The sequence below is a fragment of the Schistocerca piceifrons genome, chromosome 1 (genome assembly GCF_021461385.2).
Source record: "Schistocerca piceifrons isolate TAMUIC-IGC-003096 chromosome 1, iqSchPice1.1, whole genome shotgun sequence".
Classification (NCBI taxonomy): domain Eukaryota; kingdom Metazoa; phylum Arthropoda; class Insecta; order Orthoptera; family Acrididae; genus Schistocerca; species Schistocerca piceifrons.
In genome coordinates, this window is record NC_060138.1 from 1,209,957,914 (window position 1) to 1,209,979,354 (window position 21,441).

Genomic DNA, 21,441 nt, shown 5'->3' on the forward strand with positions numbered 1-21,441 from the left:
AAGTTTGCATTCTTTATTTTCGAAAAGTTATGATCTGTTCGTTCGTTCATTGACGTCTCTGTTCACTGTAAGAAGTTTAGTGTCTGTGTTTTGCGACCACATCGCAAAGCCGTGCGATTAGTAGACGAAAACATTTGATCGCAAGGTCACAGGTCAACCGATTACTCCACGGAAAACACGTCTGATATATTTTATACGACACTGGTGACGGCATGTGCGTCACATGACAGAAATATGTTGTCGATCCACCTAACTTGTACACTTGACGAATGGGTAAAAAGATTCTTCTACCTAGCCCGATTTAGGTTTTCTTGTGGATGTGATAATCACTCCCAAAAAAGTGATGAAAACATAAGAGATTGTCACATAAACTTTTCAATCGCGGGAAGACTTGAACCAAGGACCTCTCGCTCTGTAGCTACTCACGTTAACCACGGGACCACGGCACTCGTGAGCTCCCACTGTCCTTGATGTTGCCTGTGTTGCACATGGACTACTCAGTTTGTATATTTTGCTTATTTTTTCATAGTTCCACACAACTTCTTCCTGTTATCTCGATTGATCTGTGTTCAGTTTTTCAAGGCCTATCCATTGTACCAACTTATAACTAAATCTGAGGGGGGTGCAATGGGGAGTTTCCCTTGTTAGTAACATCTTCATCATCAATTTCTTCTCCTCCTGGAAGGTTGTGGAACATGTCAGTGTACAAAGTAATTGATAATTCCGAATTTACTGGCTCATCGCTGTCACTCACTACTGGATACAATTCGGCATCAATGGATGGCCACAATTTTCTCCAATTCTTCATTGTGGTAGCACTCTGCACTTTATCCCATGCGTCGGCTGCTTGGAAAACATCACGTATGTTCATTGTTTTCCACGCCTTCAACATAGTCTCGATAGAGTCGTTTTCACTTTCGTTCAACAAGGAGACGAGAAGTGAATGTCGATAATGACGTTTAATTGATTTCAAAATTGCCTGGTCCATGGGCTGAATTAGGGCTGTCACATTGGGTGGGAGAAACAGTGCTTCTACGTGTATACCATCTGACTTTAGAGAAACATCTGAAGGATGAGTGGGAGCATTGTCAATTATAAGGATAGCTTTCAATGGAAGCTTTTTCTTCTTTAGCTCTTTTCTCACTGCTGGTACAAACGTTTCATGGAACCACCGAGAGAATATTTGTCTGTCCATCCAGGATTTCTTCTGAGCCCAATACTGCACTAATGGAGTATTTATGCTGTGTGTTGAAAACAACGTGGACGTTGGGATTTTCCAATCACCATAAGGGAAGATTGTGACACACAGTTTCATTACAACAAGGCATTAATGTTACTCGCTGTTTCTGTTGCTTGTAAGCACAAGCTTCCTTCTCGTTCTTGCTAGCTAATGTTTTTGAAGGAAGCATCTTGTAAAAGAGTCCTTTCTCGCAGCACTATACAAGGTATCAGCAGTTAAGTCATCTTCCTCTATTATCTCCCGTATCTTGCTTACAAACTCATCAGCATTCTTATTGTTAGCTGAGCGACTTTCCCCTGTGCCTGTCAACTGCCGAATGTCATGTCGTTTTTTTTGCAGTTTGATAGCCAACCTTCGCTCGCTGCAAACAAGTTACTACTGCCAAGTTGTTTGTTAAATACAGCTGCATTTTTCTTTATAATCGGGCCACTGACTGGAATTCCTTTACAGAGTTGTTATATGAACCGTCTATAAACGGCTACGTCCAGTTCTTCACTCTTTCGCATAACCTTCCGTTTTCCCATCTCACTAACTATTAGTGTTGAGTACTGTCGAATAACAGCTTGTTTCTTCTTGATGTCATAAATAGTTGCTCGTCCGACATTGAACTCAACAGAAGCGGCTTTCTGCCAAGTACCTCGATTTAACTTATCTAAAATTTCCAGTTTCTGCTGGAAGTCTAGCAGACATGATTCCGAACTGTAAAGGAAACTATAATTTCAAATACAGTATATAAAGCAGTGTTTAACTAAGCATTGTTGCGCACGATAATTCATTGTGCACGTGTTTTTGGATGTGCGCCGGATTACTGAGAAGCTGGATTACTGAGGGCCGGATTAGCGAGAGTCTAGTAATAAATCCCATGTTTTGCTTGTCAGTTAAAGAAGCCTCCTTATCCTCGAAATAACAATAATTATTATCCACATCTATTTCAGAATTATGCTTTGGTTATGAAATGTTAATGTAATTTTGAAACTGAGATAACAAAGGTCATTGTCAGGCATTTCGCCATTGTTCATACTTGTCAAACTATTATTGGTCATGGTGATTTCTGAAGTTTTTAAATAGACTTAATTTAAGAAATTCCTTCCTAGAAATTATTTAGTAGTTAACTAGACCCAAGCAAACTCTTGTTTTTATTAAATTCATTCTTAGTAACAATAAGCTTTAGCTGCTGCTGCTGCATGCTACTGCGAATTGCTGTAAACCACTTGGAAAAAGGCAGTCATTTAAAGAGGTGAGTGCAAAACTTAGGTCCAAAACAGAGACATTGACACACCACAACATGTCGTGTACTATAATCCAGTAAATTCCGATGCAAAAGTCAGATTCTGCATCACTTGTAAATTCTTATTCAAATACGCGGTCAGATAGCTTATCCAAATGTAAGTCTTGAGTTTTTCATGCAGCAATCTGTTGAGGGCTTCAATGACAGTGAAACTGACGCTCATACATCATGCACACAGTGTTACCGTAGGTTAGACTCCGATTACTAATAGCTCAGGTTGCTTATCGAGTCCATTTTAACAGACGAACATAGGCTTTATTTGTTGTAGGTACCTTATAATATATATAGGGTACACCATTTTAATCCATAATGGGCAATAACTTGGGAGAGAGATACAGCAAAATGTTTTGGATAAACGTTGTAGGCGGCAAAGATGGATACGCACTGCTACTAACAGCAGTGATCTTGAACGTGATTTTCAAGGTGATTTGGAGATTTAAATGGGAACCCAAATATTGGATTTAACATTTGAAAAGAATGGCAATTGTTGGGCATAAAATGATACGTTATTCAAGGTCTTGGGAGGCTTCAGTCAGGATCGAATAAGCAAATATGTTTTTAGTTGTAGTAAAGATTAACTCGGACAGAGGAAGGATACAAAGAAATACCATGTTAGATAAAAACTGAAAGGGGCATAAGGGGGCATGTTTCACTGCCAATAATCAAGATCTTAACGGTGGTTATCGAAGGTTGTTCAAAAGTTGAATTGTTTCATGGAAACTCCTATTTGTGACGTCGGATTTGCAAAGAGCAAAGAGAGGTTTAATATTTTAAGTTTTAATTAACGTGTGTATTTGCAAAAATAAATGCGTCGCAACATATGAATGTTATTTTCACATTTGTGTGACAGAACTAGCATAAATCTGTGGGTTTTTGGCTATAGCAACGGAGTACGCACAGAAAACTCCAACTTATTACGATAAGAAACTTTTATTAAGGCTCGTATAATTACAGAAAACAAGAAAAACAATGCGGAAATTCACGACACGCGTAGTAGTCGGCCCACCACTAGAGAATCTCCAAAGACCATTTACTCTGCACTTCGCCGGTGAAGTTACTGGCGGTTGACTGTCGCAACAGAGCCCCCCCCCCCCCCCCCCCCCACCCTCCCACACAGGATGGTGATATGTGACGTGCGTGTGGACCCACGTGAAGTGTCCCCTATGCGGAGGACGAAGATGGATCCCTCGTGGAGCTGCAAGGAAAGCTCGTCGCGTGGGCACTCAGAGGCGTTGATTGAGATGCAAATTTCGTTGACAATGGATATAGGGGGCACTAGGGGGGGGGGGGGGGGAGGGGGGAAGTAACTTAGTTCGGGAGAAACACTGGAACACTCTGGGGATGGGATGGGGTAATGTCACACGTAACGTGTGGTTGAGCCTGAGGTTGTGGATTGTCACACGCAGTGCCTGTGTGAAACGAGGGTAGAGTATCATCATACAGGTGTAGGCTCGGTGCACATACGATCATGGTGGGGCGCAGGGGAGTAGGCGGTCTGTTTGAGATCGGGGTCGACACCTGATGGAAGAACACTCGACTCGAGGCGGTGTGGTACAGGTTCCTCAATCGTCCAGGGCCGCACGGGATTAGCCGAGCGGTCTAGGGCGCTGCAGTCATGGACTGTGCGGCTGGTCCCGGCGGAGGTTCGAGTCCTCCCTCGGGCATGGGTATGTGTGTTTGTCCTTAGGATAATTTAGGTTAAGTAGTGTGTAAGCTTAGGGACTGATGATCTTAGCAGTTAAGTCCCATAAGATTTGACACACATTTGAACATTTTTGATCGTCCAGGCTGGTTTCACGTGTTGGAGAGAAACTGTCTGCCAACAGCCACTGACGTGGATGTCCATAGTATTGTCCGTGCAAGCCACTACTGTATGCGACCCAGAGTAAGGTGGCTGTAATGCCGGTTTGACTGTGTCATCCCGTAACGTAACAAACTCGTAAGAGTCCAGTGCCAAATGCCGGAATACCCAAGGACGGGTATGTGGTCGTGGAGGAGGCCTGCGGATCGTGGCTATGTGTGTCCGGACACGTTCATCTAGAGTGGGGAGGTCGGATAAGTCAGCAATTGCTTTGTCATTGACGAACTCTGCGGGGAGAACTAGGGTCTCGCCATACAGGAGCTCTGCGAGTGAAGCCTGGAGGTCTGTCTTGTAAGCCGTGCGTATTCCTAACATAACCCAGGGAAGAACAACCGTGGCACATGAGTGCCGCTTTCAGAGTCCTGTGCCACCACTCAACCAGTCCATTGCTCTGAGGGTGGTAAGCCGTAGTGCAAAATCTATTCACCACACAGAGGATGCAGAGTTTGTTAAACAGCAGATATTCAAACCGTCTTCGCTGGTCGGTGGTGATGGATGTAGGGCAGCCAAATCGAGCTATCCAGGAGGATACGAATGCGCTTGCTACGGAATGTGCTGTGATGTCCTGCAGGGGTATTGCCTTCACCCAACGTGTAACGCGGTCAATGACAGGATATACCTGAAACCATCAGACACGGGTAACGATCCTATGAGGTCCACATGTACGTGATGGAAGTGGACTTTTGGGATGTCGAATTTACCTAGTCTGGGTTGTGTGTGCCTGCCAACTTTGCTGCGCTGGCACTGCAAACAAGCACGAGCCCAAGTATGACATACCCTCTTCACACCTGGCCACACGAAGTGTTCTGTAACCAGGCGTGTAGTAGCCTTAGCACCAGGATGTGCCAGGTTATGTAACGTAGTGAACACTTGGCGACACAGCGCAGGGGGAACAATAGGCCGGGCGGTGCCCATGGATGTATCACATCAGTGGCCTGGCCGAGCCCAGTAGGTTGCACGAAACGATCTGAAGGGAAGTATCTGGGTCCTGCCGCAGGTTGTGCAATTCGGTGTCAATGTCCTATAAGTGGGCAAATTCGTCGAAATTAATGGGGGACGAAATTGCAGTGATACGTGATAGGTAGTCAGCCACCACATTTTCTGAACCTCGAGAATTTAACGGATGTCTGCTGTGCATTGGCAAATTAAGTCCATTTGCCAAAACCTACGTGGGGGAAGGTCAGCAGCGGGGTTACGGATAGCCTCTGCGAGGGGGCGATGGTCTGTGAAAATTGTTATTTTCCTTCCTTCGATGTCTGTGCAGAAATATTTTACAGCTTCATAAACTGCAAGCAATTCTCTGTCAAATGCTGACCATTTACGGTGAGCTTTAGATAGTTTTTAGAAAAAAAACGGATTGCTTGTGTCGTGGCATTGACATGTTGGAGGACTGCACCGATTGCAAAATCACTTGCATCCACTGTAATAGAGATGCAGGCATCTGGCAAAGGGTGGGCAAGAGTGACACCATGTGCTAACGCTGATTTAAGGTCTTCAAAAGCTCTCACCATGTTGTCAGACCACTGTACTCGGCGACTGCCCGAGGTTTGTTTCCCGGCCAATGCATCGGTCAAAGGGGCTTCAATTACTGCCGCCATTGTCAGGTTACGACAGTAGAAATTGACAGTTCCTAAAAACCAGCGTAATTCACGAAATGACACTGGGAGAGGTAGATCAAAAACGCAGTCAACCCACTCCTGCGGGGGGCATATACCATCCAAGGAGACGGTGTACCCCAGAAAAGTGGCAGCGGTGTTGTGACTTGTCATTATTGATCTTGACTCCGTTACATGTCAATAAGCCCTGTATCGTGGCCAGGTGGAGTTCATGTTTAGTATGTAATTGAGGTAGGCGTGACAATATGTGCAGCTAAACAGAAGTGAGTCTATAAAACGCTGCCAAGTTTGGACCGCGTTTTTGAGACCATAAGGCATGTAGCAAAACTTGTACAGTCCGAAAGGTGTGATCACTGCTGTCTTGGAATGTCACTCTGTTCCATTGGTATCTGTAAATATGCCTTGCGGCAGTCCAAGACACTGAAGATGCGTGCTCCACTAAGTACTTGCGCAAAGTCTTGTATTTAATTATCTAATACTGTCCGCGCTTTGAGGTGACAATAGTCGCCACAGAGTCATACTGTGCCATCCTTTTGGGGACTAAATGTATGGGCGAGGACCAGTTACTGTCTGATCGGCGAACAATACTTGCCCATAGAAGTTCCTCCACTGCGACTTTAGCAAGGCGTAGTTTATGTGGTGGCTGTCGGCGTGCTTTATGACGCACTGGTGGCCCATCTGTCGTGACAATTTTGTGTATCGTGCCATTTATGATAGCCTTCAGCTCAGCTGGCGAACTCGCTCAGGGTCTGTCATGAACGGGAATTCGTAGCACACAAGAGTCACTAACCTGATGTGCTGGGGAGGCTGTCAGCATTGGTGGTGACAAAGTTCCACGAGGTGTGTCTCTGGCGTCTGATGGTGGTGGCGTTGACAGCCATTGTACGAGGCATCATACCTCGGTGAGGACTTGTGTAGCCGACGATATGGCACAGTTCAGTTCGGCGTTGTGAGCACGGAGATCGTCGACTGCAGGGCGTTTGGGCTGGAGCTGGGCAATGGAAGTTGTGAGGCTGTCCGCTAGTGAAGAGTAGTTGATGGGAGCTATGCGTAGTCGTCAGGAAGCTGAGGGGTTGGGGGGCCGATGAGGCAACTGAACATGCAATATGAGTGGACAAGGCGTGGTGCAATAATGCAGCCGACTGAAGATCTGGAGACAGTCCGAAGTGGAAAAGGAAGTCAATGCCTAATACTGGATCTTCGACGTCAGCCACGTAGAAGGACCAAGTGAACTGTTTGCCAGGTACGAGTTCAAAGGGTAACTTGGCCAAACCATCGACACGAAGTGGCGACTTATTTGTTGCTCGAAGGGACAGTTTGGTTGGTGTCGTGTCCTTTACAGAAAATGTGGGAGGTATGCCACTAACGTCTGCCCGGTATCAATGAGAAAATATCGGCACGAACCTAAATCCAAGGCGTACAGCCTTCCTCGTGAGGTGGGGGATCTGACAGAATGCAACATCTGTGGGCGCCCTTGCATGTATCCGCAGGCCGTGGCGCCTACTGCGTGCGGCATTTGGGAACGTGCAGGGCAGGCGGCAGTTGCGAACAGCGTCCCTGAAAGTGGAGTGGAACCAGCATATGCGTGAGTCAGCTGTACTCGTCCCGCCAACCGAAGCGTCAGGATTGGGGAAGGCGGGGCGGGCAGGCGCTAGCCCAGTTGGGGTGGCGAGAGGCTGTTGCCGGCCGACTGGCGGTTCCAGGTCTTGGGCACTAGATGGCTGCTGTTGTGTGTGCTGTCCGCGATACACATGCGCCCAACGGTGGAAGTATAATCACAGGATTACCAACCTCAGCGGTATTAGGCACTGTGCTGCGCAGAGGGCGGTGGCTGTGTCAAATAATGGTGTATGCCTGGTCCGCCAGCCGTACTTTATCCTTGAGTGACACTGCGGTATGTGGAAGCAAATGTAACTGTAGTTCTTGTGGTAGCTCCACCAATCACAATGCCCAGAGCGCTAAGTTGGGCAAGATCTCGGTACTGACCTGCACACGCAAGCGTCGCCACAGCTGTGAGGGTGTTCTGTCGCCTAAAGTCTCGTCGTAAATTATGTTGTGAATCGTATCAGCTGGCGGGCAAGAGAGGCGTTCGATGAGTAATGCGCGAACAGAGGCATATTTGTTGCTCTTGGGTGGGTTCAGCAACAAGTAACTGATCAGATCAGGGTGGTTGTGCAGGTGGTTCACTAAACACACAAAACAAGTGCTGTCGTCCGCAATACCATGTATGTCCAACATGTTGTCCACCAAGGTAAACCACGTCACTGGGTTGTCTGGTTGTAACAGCGGCAGCTTCGGAAAATGACAGGGGCACAGTGCTTGCGGGGCTGTAGGAAAGGCACGAAACATACAGGGATTCTGCACATTGTTCACTGGTGCAAACTGTGCCTCAGTGACGGGCGATGTGTTGCGTTGAACGTCCGCGAGACGTGGGTATCCAGTCCTCGTAGGCAGGGGATCTGTACGGCCACACGACGAGCAAGGCACGGCAGGCGCAGAAGTATCAACCGCCGATGCAGCCGAAATCTCAAGCAGAGGCGCGAGATCGCGATTGAGCGCCGAGTGACGGGGCGGAACCACGGCAGGTACTTCGCCCGAGGTGTGCGCAGAGCGGCCCGACGGATGGGCGTATAAATGGCCCGACACAGTTGGCGCTGGTGTCCCTTCAACCGGCGCAGAGTGGGACACATGAAACGGCAGGCCCCTCTGAGGAGGGGGTGGCCGTGCATGTGGACCCCGAAACCGGACAGCCGCGTGGTCCATGTTGTGCGGTTGAAACTCGGGCGAGGGGTTTCCGGGATCTTGTGCTGGAGGAGCATTCTGCGTAGAATGTCGTAGAAGGTGTCCGCGACGATGTATACAGCGCCCGGTGTGGTATGCCAGCAGAGGTTAGAGTTGTCCGGCCAGGCGAGGCAAATACTGAGATACGAACATTCCTGGTGTATTAGTAGCACACGGGGTAAAGGGTTGCACTTCACAGTCTAATATCCATTCTGCGGGCGCGGCGTCCTGCACTGCCGGTAAAACTGGAGGCTGCGACATTGTCTATTGGTGCGAAACCGGTGCTACACTGTGAGTGAAGGCAGCGTATTTTCATGACTCGGGGTCACCAATGCGGTTTTTTTTTTGGCTATAGCGACGGACCACGCACAGAAAACTCCAACTTATTACGATAAGACACTTTTATTAAAGTTCGTATAATTACAGAAAACACAAGAAAAGAATGTGGAAATTCATGACACACGTATCACTCAGTCGAGTAGAAGTCGGCCTGCCAAAGAATCTCCAGTCTCCAAAGATCATTTACTCTGCACTTCGCCGGTGAAGTTACTGGCGGTCGACTGTATTTTGTTGTATCCCTCCTGTTTTCCAGGTTAATCCCTACTAGAACTAAAAACATATTTTTCATTTGACCTTAATTGAAACTTGCCATGACCTTTAGTAACGTATCATTTTACACGCAAAATTTGCCACTCTTTTCAAATTTTAAATCAAATATTAGGGTTTCTGTTTCAAAAAATCACTTTAATTTGCAAATCACCTTAAAAATTACGTTGAGGGGTCATGGTCATATATATATTTATGAATGAGAGACTGAGTGAAGAAAAACTGAAGAAAGATCAAGACACGTTCATAGGTTTTGTGAACCTGGAAAAAGCATTCTTCAATATCAAATGGTGAAACACATTAGAAATTCTGAGAAAACCAGAGGTAATCTATAGGGACAAAAAGGTAATATACAACATGTACAAGAGCAAATAGGGTATAATAAGATAACTAAATGCTTGGATTAAAAACAGAGAGGGTCTTTCGCCCCTACTGTGCAATATATACACCACAGAAACATTGATGGAAATAAAAGACAGGTTCAAAAGTGGTATTAAAATTCAAGGCAAAGTGATAACAATGATAAGATTCGCTGATGACATTCCTACCCTCAGACAAAGTGAAGAAGAATTACGTGATCTGCTGAATGGAATGAACAGTCTAACGTCTACAGAATCTGGATCAAGAGTAAATTGAAGAAAGACAAAAGTAATGAAAAGTGGCAGAAATGAGAACCTTAACATCAGGATTGATGGTAACAAAGTACATGAAGTTAAGGAATTCTGGTACCTGAGTAGTAAAATAACTTATGATGGATGGAGCAAGGAGGACATCAAAAGTAGACTAGCACTGGCAAAAAGGGGACATCCAGCCACGAGAAGTCTACTACCATCAAACATAGCCCTTAATTTGAGGAACCAATTTCTGAGAATGTACGTTTGGAGCACAGCATTGTATGGTAGTGAAACATGGACTGCAGGAAAACCAAAACTGAAGAGAATCGAGGCATTTGAGATATGGTGCTACAGAAGAGTGTCAAAAAGTAGGTGGATTTATAAAGTAAGGAATGAGGAGGTTCTCAGCAGAATTGGTAAGGAAAGCAATAAATAGGAAACACTGACAAGAAGGGACAGGGTGATATGGCATCAGCTAAGTCATCAGACAACAACTTCTATGGTACTAGACACAGCTGTAGAGAGCGAAAACTGTAAATGAAGATGGAGGAGGAGAAGGAGGAGGAGGAGGAGGAGGAGGAGGAGGAGGAGGGAGGGGGAGGGGAGGGGGCGAATAATGATAATAATCCAGCATACAGTGTGTTTTGAATCAGCATGTTTTGGAGTCGATGTCAGCAACAGTTCCTTTTGAAAAGTTACAATTTTTGTACTGGGGTTGGTGAAGATTTCAATTAACTTCATTGTATTGCCCTCTACTATAGAAAAATTTGGCATTGACATTGATTACCAATTGAAAGAGCTATTAAAAGTCATGTGCAAGGGGCTCTTCAAGGTCTCGATACAGTTGAATCCTCTCCCTGACATCAACACCTATGTACAAAATTTAGATTGTTCCAGATGTAAACATTACCAAACTATCAGTTTCATAAGTCACAGCTGCAAAATACTAACGCGAATTCTTTACAGACAAATGGAAAAATTGGTAGAAGCCAACCTCGGGGAAGATCAGTTTGGATTCCATACATATGTTGGGACACGTGAGGCAATACTGACCTTATGACTTATCTTAGAAGAAAGATTAGGAAAGGCAAACCTATGTTTCTAGCATTTGTAGACTTAGAGAAAGCTTTTGACAATGTTGACTGGAATACTCTCTTTCAAATTCTGAAGGTGGCAAGGGTAAAATACAGGGAGCGAAAGGCTATTTACAATTTGTACAGAAACCAGATGGCTATTATAAGAGTCAAGGGACATGAAAGGGAAGCAGTGGTTGGGAAGGGAGTGAGACAGGGTTGTAGTCTCTCCCCAATGTTATTCAATCTGTATATTGAGCAAGTATTACAGGAAACAAAAGAAAAATTTGGAGTTAAAATCCATGGGGAAGAAATAAAAACTTTGAGGTTCGCCGATGACATTGTAATTCTGTCAGAGACAGCAAAGGTCTTGGAACAGCAGTTGAATGGAATGGACAGTGTCTTGAAAGGAGGATATAAGATGAACATCAACAAAAGCAAAACGAGGATAATGAAATGTAGTCGAATTAAGTCGGGTGATGCAGAGGGAATTAGATTAGGAAATGAGACACTTAAAGTAGTAAAGGAGTTTTGCTATTTGGGGAGCAAAATAACTGATGGTGGTCGAAGTAGAGAGGATATAAAATGTAGACTTGCAATGGCAAGGAAAGCATTTCTGAAGAAGAGAAATTTGTTAACACCAGGTATAGATTTAAGTGACAGGAAGTTGTTTCTGAAAGTATCTGTATGGGATGTAGCCATGTATGGAAGTGAAACATGGACGATAAGTAGTTTAGATGAGAAGATAATAGAAGCTTTCGATATGTGGTGTTATAGAAGAATGCTGAAGATTAGATGGGTAGATCACATAACTGAGGAGGAGGTATTGGATAGAATTGGGGAGAAGAGGAGTTTGTGGCACAACTTGACAAGAAGAAGGGACCGGTTGGTAGGACATGTTCTGAGGCATCAAGGGATCAAAAATTTAGCATTGGAGGGCAGCGTGGAGGGTAAAAATCGTAGAGGGAGACCAAGAGATGAATACACTAAGCAGATTCAGAAGGGTGTAGGTTGCAGTAGGTACTGGGAGATGAAGAAGCTAGCACAGGATCGAGTAGCATGGAGAGCTGCATCAAACCAGTCTCAGGACTGACGACCACAACAACAACAACAACAACAACTGGAGCAGTCTGCACTGTGCTCTCATAACAAAAGTTATGGACGTGTCCCACACATTGCACTGTGGAGAAGACAAGGCTAATAAAATACTAATGTTTATGAAAGTGGCTGCCTGAGTGGCATTTTTATAACTGAACAAAGCGATTTGTAAACTAGCGCATCCGATAGGGGATGGGGGGGGGGGGGGGGGGGGGGACCTCACACAAAATCTCTTCAAAACCACGTTTCGCTCAATATGATAATTAACCTTAGAGATATGAACTCATTTGTGGCTGTGTTTCAAGCCCTAAAATTCAAAATATGAAGTTTGTATTGTGAACATACAGTCCACATCCTGCTGCCATGAATGTCAAAGTGGCACTTGCACAAGCAAGACTTGAATGGTAATGCATTGGCTATTTTTAGTCAAGCTAATGAGGTTTAAAATTATGTTGACAGAAACTAACTTTCATTTAGTCACAAATGCCTTCCCAAATCAACACAAATATTACAGATGTCTTCACATAGTAAATTATAAATTCAGTCCTTATCCAAACGCCCTTCTTGTTATTCTCATAAGTAGGGACCGGATTATATGCATTTGCATGTTGCATATGCATTTCTATATTTGGCTCCCTTTCACCAGTTATTGCATATTGTAATTATGTTTACAATATTTTAAGAATTTAAATGGGCGGTCTCTAGCTTGATCTAGTTTTAATGCCTCAGATTGACCGCAACCTAGAACTGCGTGCAATCGCTAACTGAGAGGCCACTGCCTAGTGAAATCATTACAGAAGAGGAACAGGAACAAGCAGACAGAGTCAACGCTCCTGCGCCTGCACCTCCAGTCAATCCCCGCTACTGTCACACCGTACGTATCGGCAACAGTTAAAGATTTTAGTCGTGTGTCCATTGTTTCAGTTTAGCTTTCTATTTACTTCTAAACAGTTGAACGCGTTTACGACGTGTAATGTGTAAAGTGTTGTGCACCGTGCCATCCGAAAAAAAAGAAATGTCGTTTTGTGGATAGCTGACTATCCTGGAACATTTACATATGATGCAGTTGTTTTATATTGCCAAGTTTGCGAAAAAAACATTTTGTGCAAAAAATAATTTCAAATAAACCAGCATGTCAAGACAAGCCTTCATATCGCAGGAACGGAGTAGAAAGGACCACGACAACAACTTCTGACAACAGCAAGTTGCAGTACAGGAACTTGTCCAAAGGTACTCAAAAAAATCAGTTTAACATGGATCTACGAGGAGCATTCATTGCAAGCAATATTCCTCTTCACAAATTTACAAACCCTATCCTCAAAGGCTTCCTGCAAAAATATTGCTTAAATCAAAATATACCAGACAAATCACCATTGCGTAAAAATTACATACTGACAATTTATGCAAATGTTCTGGAAGAAATATGCAATGAACTAAGGGACAGCATTATCTGGATTTCAGCTGACTTGGTACTTTAAAAGAAAAGTCTTCTTACTGCCCTGCAAAGAATTTGAAAAAGTAAATCATTCTATGATTGCCAGATCTATAAATGAGGGTATTAGAAAAATATTTCCTGAATCTTCTGCATATGAAAGGGTGTTGTGTTTATTTCAGATGCTGCTCCTTATATGACTAAAGCAGGAAAGCCTTCCAAATATTTTATCCCAATTCGATTCATGTGACATGCTTGCCTCGTGGAGTACGTCATCTTGCTGAAGAAGTAGGTTCCGCGTTTGTGAATGACAATAAACTGATTTTACCCACAAAGAAAGTGTTTCTAAAGGTTCCTGCTTGCATCAAGACCTACAAGAAGAACTAGCAAATGTGCCTTTACCTGCCGAATCAGTGGTAACTTGTTGGAGTACGTGAGCCAAAGCTATGTTATTTCACAATGAACATTTCGAGGCCATTAGAGGGGTAATAAATGACTTGGATAGTGCAGGGGCTTTGACAGTTTGCCAGTGCAAGGAAGCTTTTAATGACTCCAGTATTAAAAAAGACATTGCTGTGATTAGCACTCATTTTTCCCATATCCTGCAAGTATTAAAAAGTCTGAAACTCAAGGTTTGGTATTGAATGAATCTATTCAGTTAATGAATAAAATTATTCTAGTGAACTCGTCCACCTGGAGGTATTCCCAAGAAAACTGAAAGAAAAGCTTAAAAACATTTTAAACAATAACCCAGGCTTTTAACCTTTGTGCCAAATTGATAGCTTTATTAATGGGACAGGTCAACTTTACAAGAAACAATAAGTGCCAACGTAGCACCCAAATTCAAACACTGCCCAGTTACCTCAGTTGATGCAGAATGGCCCTTTTTTGCTAATAAAAGAGTTTTGAGTGATCGAAGACACAGTCTTACTACCGAATATTTAAAACAGTGCTTGGTCGTTTATGTTTACAATACTAGAAAAATGTAAAATAAATTGTAATTGATGCTTTGGTCCAATAGTATTAATTAAAAGTTGATGCTGTTCAAAAAATTCATGACTGTATATATGTTTGTTTGTTTTTTTAAAAAATAAAATATTACGGGGTTTTTGAGCACGCCCCTCTGTGAGTGATATATCTCGAAGTTGGTCCCGTACATATCAATTGTTTTGCTGTGACTCGAACTCGCATCACATCTGCTTGTTACCAACAACAATAGCAAAGAAGAAACAAATCTTAAAACATGGTATGCATCCCCATTTGGCAATTTTTTAGAAAATAATCCCAGAAAGTATTCAGAAAATGATATCAGCATTCTAAATATACCAATTTTTCATGAGGCCAACACACTTCCTCATAACTGATATGCACAAATTTGACTTCGAGATATAATGCACACAGTATTACCACGTATTTTTATTATTTGATCTTGGATATTTCGAAACTTCTCAAGCATATTATAAGGGTTTTATGATGCGTATAACCCAGTCTCTATTCATAAGCAAAACATCACAACTATTATTTTAAGGCTATATTTTTTACATAAGTTTCAAGATAGTCTTCCTCATCTTAAAATGTGTATACAAAGTCTAAAAATTACAGATATGATCATACATGCCGCTTACAACATTTAATCAATGTCCTCTGTGTCTGCCTAAAAGTTCTTTCCCTGAAGTTTAAACTCTTGTCCATGTAGCACTTGCAAATAAATCTGTTACTGGTATACATTGCAATGAGGCATCAAATTGATTTGATACGCTTTCCACTGCCTCTCCCCCCCCCCCCCCCCCCCCCAAAAAAGAAAGGGTTAACAGCATCAAGCAGCACTACCAAGTGCAAGGCCAATGCAGTTTTCTTACAACATACGCACGGGACCTTGGAAGACAATTAATTTCTAAACCACCAAATCTATTACAAATAATTTATTACAAAAAATTACAGTTTTACAAAAACTAATCTCTCGTCACACATATATTACATTAAAGCCATGGATGCCATGCAGGGTCTGTACGACAAAGGTTATTGTAGTCCATCGCAGTATTGACCAAGCTACTTGCCTGAAACAAAATTAAGACAAAATTGTAAATTTTTTCACTAAAATTAACAAAAGCTGCTATAATATATGATTTCAATAATGAATTAGTGTTTCAATAAAGAAGTTAAGAAATTTAATAAAAACATTTACAAAGTTTGATAAAAAAACTGCATTTGTTGAATGAGTGTTTACCAGGAATATGTGGTTGCAATCATGATGGTGAAGCTTAAAAGGTGATGCCAAAACATAGACTTTGTTGTGTATGAATGACAGTAAAATGGGACACATGAGGCTACTGTTTACTTCAGAGTCATAAATAAGAAATCAGGGGCAACAGTTTATAATGATGACACGTATAAAGTCTTTTTTTTTTTCGTGAATAAATAAATAAATCTAGAAACAAAGTAGATGGCTAAATGTGTCCATTTAAAATAATGTTCTAATGAATCGTCATACCTTGCTTTCTATACCATCGAAGTTAGCAAGGCAATTAACCCTCGACATAATTGCTGCGACTGCACGATTCACCATGACGATCAATGTATCACCCTTCACTTCCTCAGGTACAGAGTTTGGTAAAATTTCTTGTTTGGTATCGTCTTGTTTCTGCAACACAGCAAGTAAAGCAAACAATGTATGTTAGCATAGTAAATTTCATGATCTGAAATTATTAAGCCCTTAACTCTTTTTGGTATATTATTATGCTAAGCCAACTAACAAAAAGTAGTTGTTTTATGCATCTAGTAAATAAATTAAAATTAATCTGAAAGTTTTATTTTTGCAATGTCTACAGGTTGATAAGTATTTAAAACCTACAAACTCTGGGAGGTTGTAGGGGATATCAAAACAAATATTTTTACCTAATGTCATTTTATCCTATGATGATTATTTAAACCGGTGGAGACCATATTACACTCTTCAATTTTTAGAGGCCGTGTTACGATCTTCAGGTGTTAGAGGGCGTATTACGCTTTTCAGTTGTAGGCAACTGCTGTCCATCAGTGTAGTAGTGCATTGTCTCTGCTTACTAATGGAGTGATACATCTGGAGTGAGTACACTGATATGATTGGTGGGTACTACGTAGCGCACCACAATGGACGAACTGCACAGTGGGTTTATGAACAACAATATCTTAATCACCATATCCCTCATCATACGACCTTTGCTACTGTGTACCAACGTCTGCGTGAGACTGGGGCATTTAGCAGATTACCTGGACAGGGCGTCGTCGTATGGTAAGAACACTGCAATTTGAGGAAGCTCTCTTGCAGCATGTGGAGTGGGATCCTTCAATCAGCACTCGCGCAATTGCACGTAACGTGGGGATGAATCAGACGAATGTAAGAACAGTCCTTCGAGAGCAATTGTTACGTCCATTTCAACAACCTGGAACCAGTTGACTATCCACCCAGAGCACAGTTTTCACAGTGGCACCTGGAAAGTGTGAAATGCATCCTACATTTCCATCCTCTGTGTTGTTTACCGATGAAGCAACATTCGGGCATGATGGAGTCTTCAACACGCACAATTCGCATGTTTGGAGTGAGGATAACCCACATGCCACATTTACTAGCACTCGGCAAGTGCGGTTCTTCATTAATGTGTGGCTCGGTGTTGTTGGGGACTGTTTAATTGGGCCATATCTGCTACCCATGCTATTAAATGGCAGGCACTATTACAATTTTCTCGCCAGAGCATTACCAGAATTGCTAGAAGACGTCCCCGCTCCCTACAAGACAAAGCATGTGGTTCCAACATGACAGGGCGCCGGCACATTTCAGTCATAATGTGCGCCGATTCCTGGACCGACAGTTCCCAGAAACGTGGATTGGCAGAGGTGGTCCTGTACCATGGCCAGCTCGATTGCCAGATATGTCCCCTCTGGACTTTTTTTGGGTTGGGAGAGATGCACAACCTTGTTTACACAACTCCTGTTGCATCTGAAGAGGATCTGGTTGCCCGGATAGTAGCAGCAGCAGCAGCAGCAGCAGCAGCAGCAGGAACAATTCAGGATGCTCCTGGGGTTTTTGCCCATGTCAGACAGAACATAATCCGACAGTGTAACCTTTGTTTACCTGCCAATAGAGGCATTTTTGAAAATCTACTGTAATTGCAATTGGGTTGTGGGGTTGTGTTAATGTGTTGTCTCTTGGTCATAAAAAAACGGAAAAGTGTTAGTTGGTTTAATTAATTTGCCACCAGAGAAATCTTCCTCATTCACCCTATATAACCAGGAGTGAAAACAGATATTTACTTTGTAATCATCCCCTCCAGGAGAGTTGGCGCATGTTTTAAATGCAAAGTGTGGTTGTGGAGAATGGAGGTCATCTTGCCACCTCCATAGCAATATAAACAAATAAACACCACAAATCTTACAGCCTGTAATGACGTTCTTGTCCATGAAGTACCTCCTCGAGATACATACACAGTGCTCCAGTGCCACAGTACAGGAATGTAACTAAGTTGCACACAAGCTATAGCACTTAGATCTCACTGAGATATTTAGTGTTTCAGAATATCACAAAGTGTTTCAGAATATCAAAACCAAATTTGTTTCTAACCTTTTGCATTGAAGCTGTAGCCCTACATTAATGTTCTAGATGATATGTTGGTTTACTGTGATACACAATCAGGCTGAAAATAAAAATGCTGTTACAACATTATAATGTTGTCGGAAAGTATTTACACGACAGGAATGTGCCAAGAACTGCAGGTGATCCCTTCGGACTTTTGCTGTGTGACACTGTAGATGGAATTTTACAATTTGATGAATGCTGGCACTCTCTAATCACTGTGACTCTCAGCTGTTTTGGGCAACATGTTATGGCATGAACCAAACTACTTGAACATTTATTGGTAGAAAACATTCTATTAATTTGGAGTAAAACTTCCTTTGAAAACCTAACTGCATGGTTTGTAAGACATGTACCACAGGTGTGTTAATTCAGGTGCAAAACATAGTGTAGCTGTTATAATCATGGTTCAACAGCCAACTTGACAGTTGCTACGTATCTTGACTAGTGGATGGTAGACCTTCACTTCATGTTTCTTCAAAATACCGGTAATGATAAAAAAAAAAAAAGTAAAAAAATAAAAAAAATTGTCATGCATGAAGAGTTGCCATATATCTTTATAGCATCTCTTTCCTCTCCTGGGGTTGGTCGGTCTGGTGTTTCGAGTCTGATGTAGGTGTCCATTTCTCCTGTGTACAACCTCATGGTGTGCGCCAGCTCATTCAGGGTGTTCCTAGAATCAAACCTGTAAACCAAAATTTTAAGAGGGCTCACAGTCTACAAAAGATGGAGGCAGCTGGATACCTGTGAGTTTTAATCTGCGTAGGTGGTCCTACAGCAAATACACACTCCCGCTCTTCTCAAACGTCATACTAGTTATGTAGCTTCAACACTTCAATGGAAAAACAAGCCACTGAGGTCCATCTCTAACTCACGTTGACAACAGCTGGAAATTCAATAAACATATACAATGCTGACTGGTCGCTAACAACAGATCTCGGGTGTTCCAAAAAAAATTTTGTACTGAATCTAATACTCTTTATTGCGTGTTTCGAGTGTGGCCCATCATGAGACAATCCGTTAAAAAATACAAACATCATGAGCACAAAAATACTTCACGGCCAACACACTAAGACAAAACAAGTGACAGACAGATTTGTGGAGTATGTGCCATTTTATGTTATAAGCAAATTGCATGAGCACTGACATATAATGTACGAGACTTCACAGAGAAAACAGTCAAGTGAACATGAAAACTAAAGTGAACACGAACAAATCATGCTAAGCAGAGCGAAGTAAACTAAAAGCCCGCCAGATGGAGTTATGAACTTGGTGCTCAAAACAAAGTCAAAAACAAGAACAATTACACAAAGTAACAAAAAGGCTCCAGTTAGCTTTGTGTATCAACCTATCATCAACTTTCGGAGGCAAAATGAAACTCAAAACCTCGCATGATGACACGGAAGGCTCTTATCAGTTCAGAGTTCAAGACGGCAGCGAGTATAGATGTAAATGTTGTAACTGCTAAATTAGATTACAGTTATGTAGTTAAAAAATCACTTGTGCGAAGTGCAAAGATGAACTTAAAATGTATAGTGAGTGTATTTCATGTTTACAATAAGTAATCATAGGATTAAGAGGAGAAAATGACAGCCTAAAGCATGAAAACATGGAGCTTAGGCTGAAACAAAACATGGGTGTGGTGCCAAAAGTTAGCAACTATAAGTCAATGGAATGGAAGACAGTGAATGGCAAATGTACAGCACAAGGCGAGAAAATGTCACCTACAGTGAGTAAACCAAGTTTCAGTGTGAAAACAATTTTAACATCCTTTATTCAGAAAACTGTAGTCAAGTGGCTGGATCAAAATATGAGATAAATTCGAGTGTGTCTATGGAAAACGTTACAAAATCTCACAAAACAGTTAGATTTGCCCTACCTGTGCCTCAGCTCTTACCAGAAACCAACAGTGATAAATGTGAAAGTGTGAAATGTAGAGAAAATTAATTTCGTAAACTAAGTAGTGGAGGAAAAACAAGGTAAAAAATACGATCGTCAAACTGTCGAAAAAAAGGTACAACATTCTCTTATCAACAGGCAGCCACAGCAGAAATTTGACGAGTGTTTTACAGGACAATTAAAAAGATATCAAAGCAATAGGAATAGTGAAACCAGGTGCAAGAACGAAATCTGTTACTGATGTCGACCGGCAGGGAAACAATAAAGAAGAGAATGAATATGTAGTGTGTTTAGCTGGTGCCAATGACATCGCAAGAAATAATGAACGAAATTGCCTAGCAAGCCTGGAAAACTTCCTAGAAGCAAATAAATCACGGAACACTATTATTACAATGCTGCCTCACCAGTACGATCTTATGTACAATTTGTGTGTAAATAAGCTGATTCGAAAAACAAACACTAAAATGAAACAAATGTGTGCTCAATTTGGAAAATGTAAAATATTAGATATAGGCAAACTGAAGCCTACATACCAGACATGGTATGCGCCTAAATTTTGAAGGCAAAAACTTCTTGTGTGACATAATATGGGAGATTATCAAAGAAAATGACAAATTAAACAGAATTCTCAGTCACAAAGTAAACTATGATGTTTTTTTAGAGGAAAGCATAATAAATTAACCCTTGCATATCAGAATGTCCAGTATGTAACTAATAAAACAGAGCAGCTGAGTGTTTACCTAAATGAAACTAAGCCACACCTCTTCCTAGCGAGTGAATTGGGATGCAAGGAAGAGGAAGCATACGGTTACAGGCTAAAAAATTACAAACTTATAAAATTGTACTGCAGAAAGACACACAAAAGTGGTGGGGTAGGCATTTATAGCAGAAATTATGTAAAATGTGAAAAAGTGAAATGGATAGATGATCTGAGAACTGAAATGGTATTTGAGGTTGCAGCAGTGAACCTAAAATATGGAAACAACAGCCTTATTATAGCAGCACTGTATAGGTCACCTGGAAGTAACACAGAAGAGTTTCTAAATTGCCTAGAGGACTTGCTGGAGGGGACAGCAGGGTATAATAAACACTTGTTGCTTGTTGGAGACATCAACAGACTCATTAAATAATAGTGTTAATTATTTGCACTATATGGATGTATTACAGTGTTATAACTTTAAACAAATTAACTCAGAACCTACAAGAGTCACTGCAAATACAAAGACATGTATTGACAATGTTCTCACAAATGTAGGAAAAGAGAATGTAAATGTAAACACCTTAGAAAACTACATTTGTGATCACAGAGCCCTTACTATGGAAA

At 42.1% G+C, this 21,441-nt stretch overlaps 1 protein-coding gene across 1 annotated transcript in view; it reads right to left on the reverse strand.

The window, feature by feature from the left end:
* Positions 1-15,516: 15,516 nt before the first annotated feature.
* The window catches only part of LOC124779432 (transformation/transcription domain-associated protein), a 453,680-nt gene continuing 447,755 nt past the window's right edge, over positions 15,517-21,441 (reverse strand). Inside the window, exons 68-69 of the mRNA XM_047253711.1 lie at positions 16,101-16,250; positions 15,517-15,666 (exon numbers count right to left, since the gene is read on the reverse strand). Coding sequence (XP_047109667.1) covers positions 15,589-15,666; positions 16,101-16,250 — 228 coding nt within the window. The 3' untranslated portion in view covers positions 15,517-15,588. The remainder of the gene's footprint in view (positions 15,667-16,100; positions 16,251-21,441) is intronic.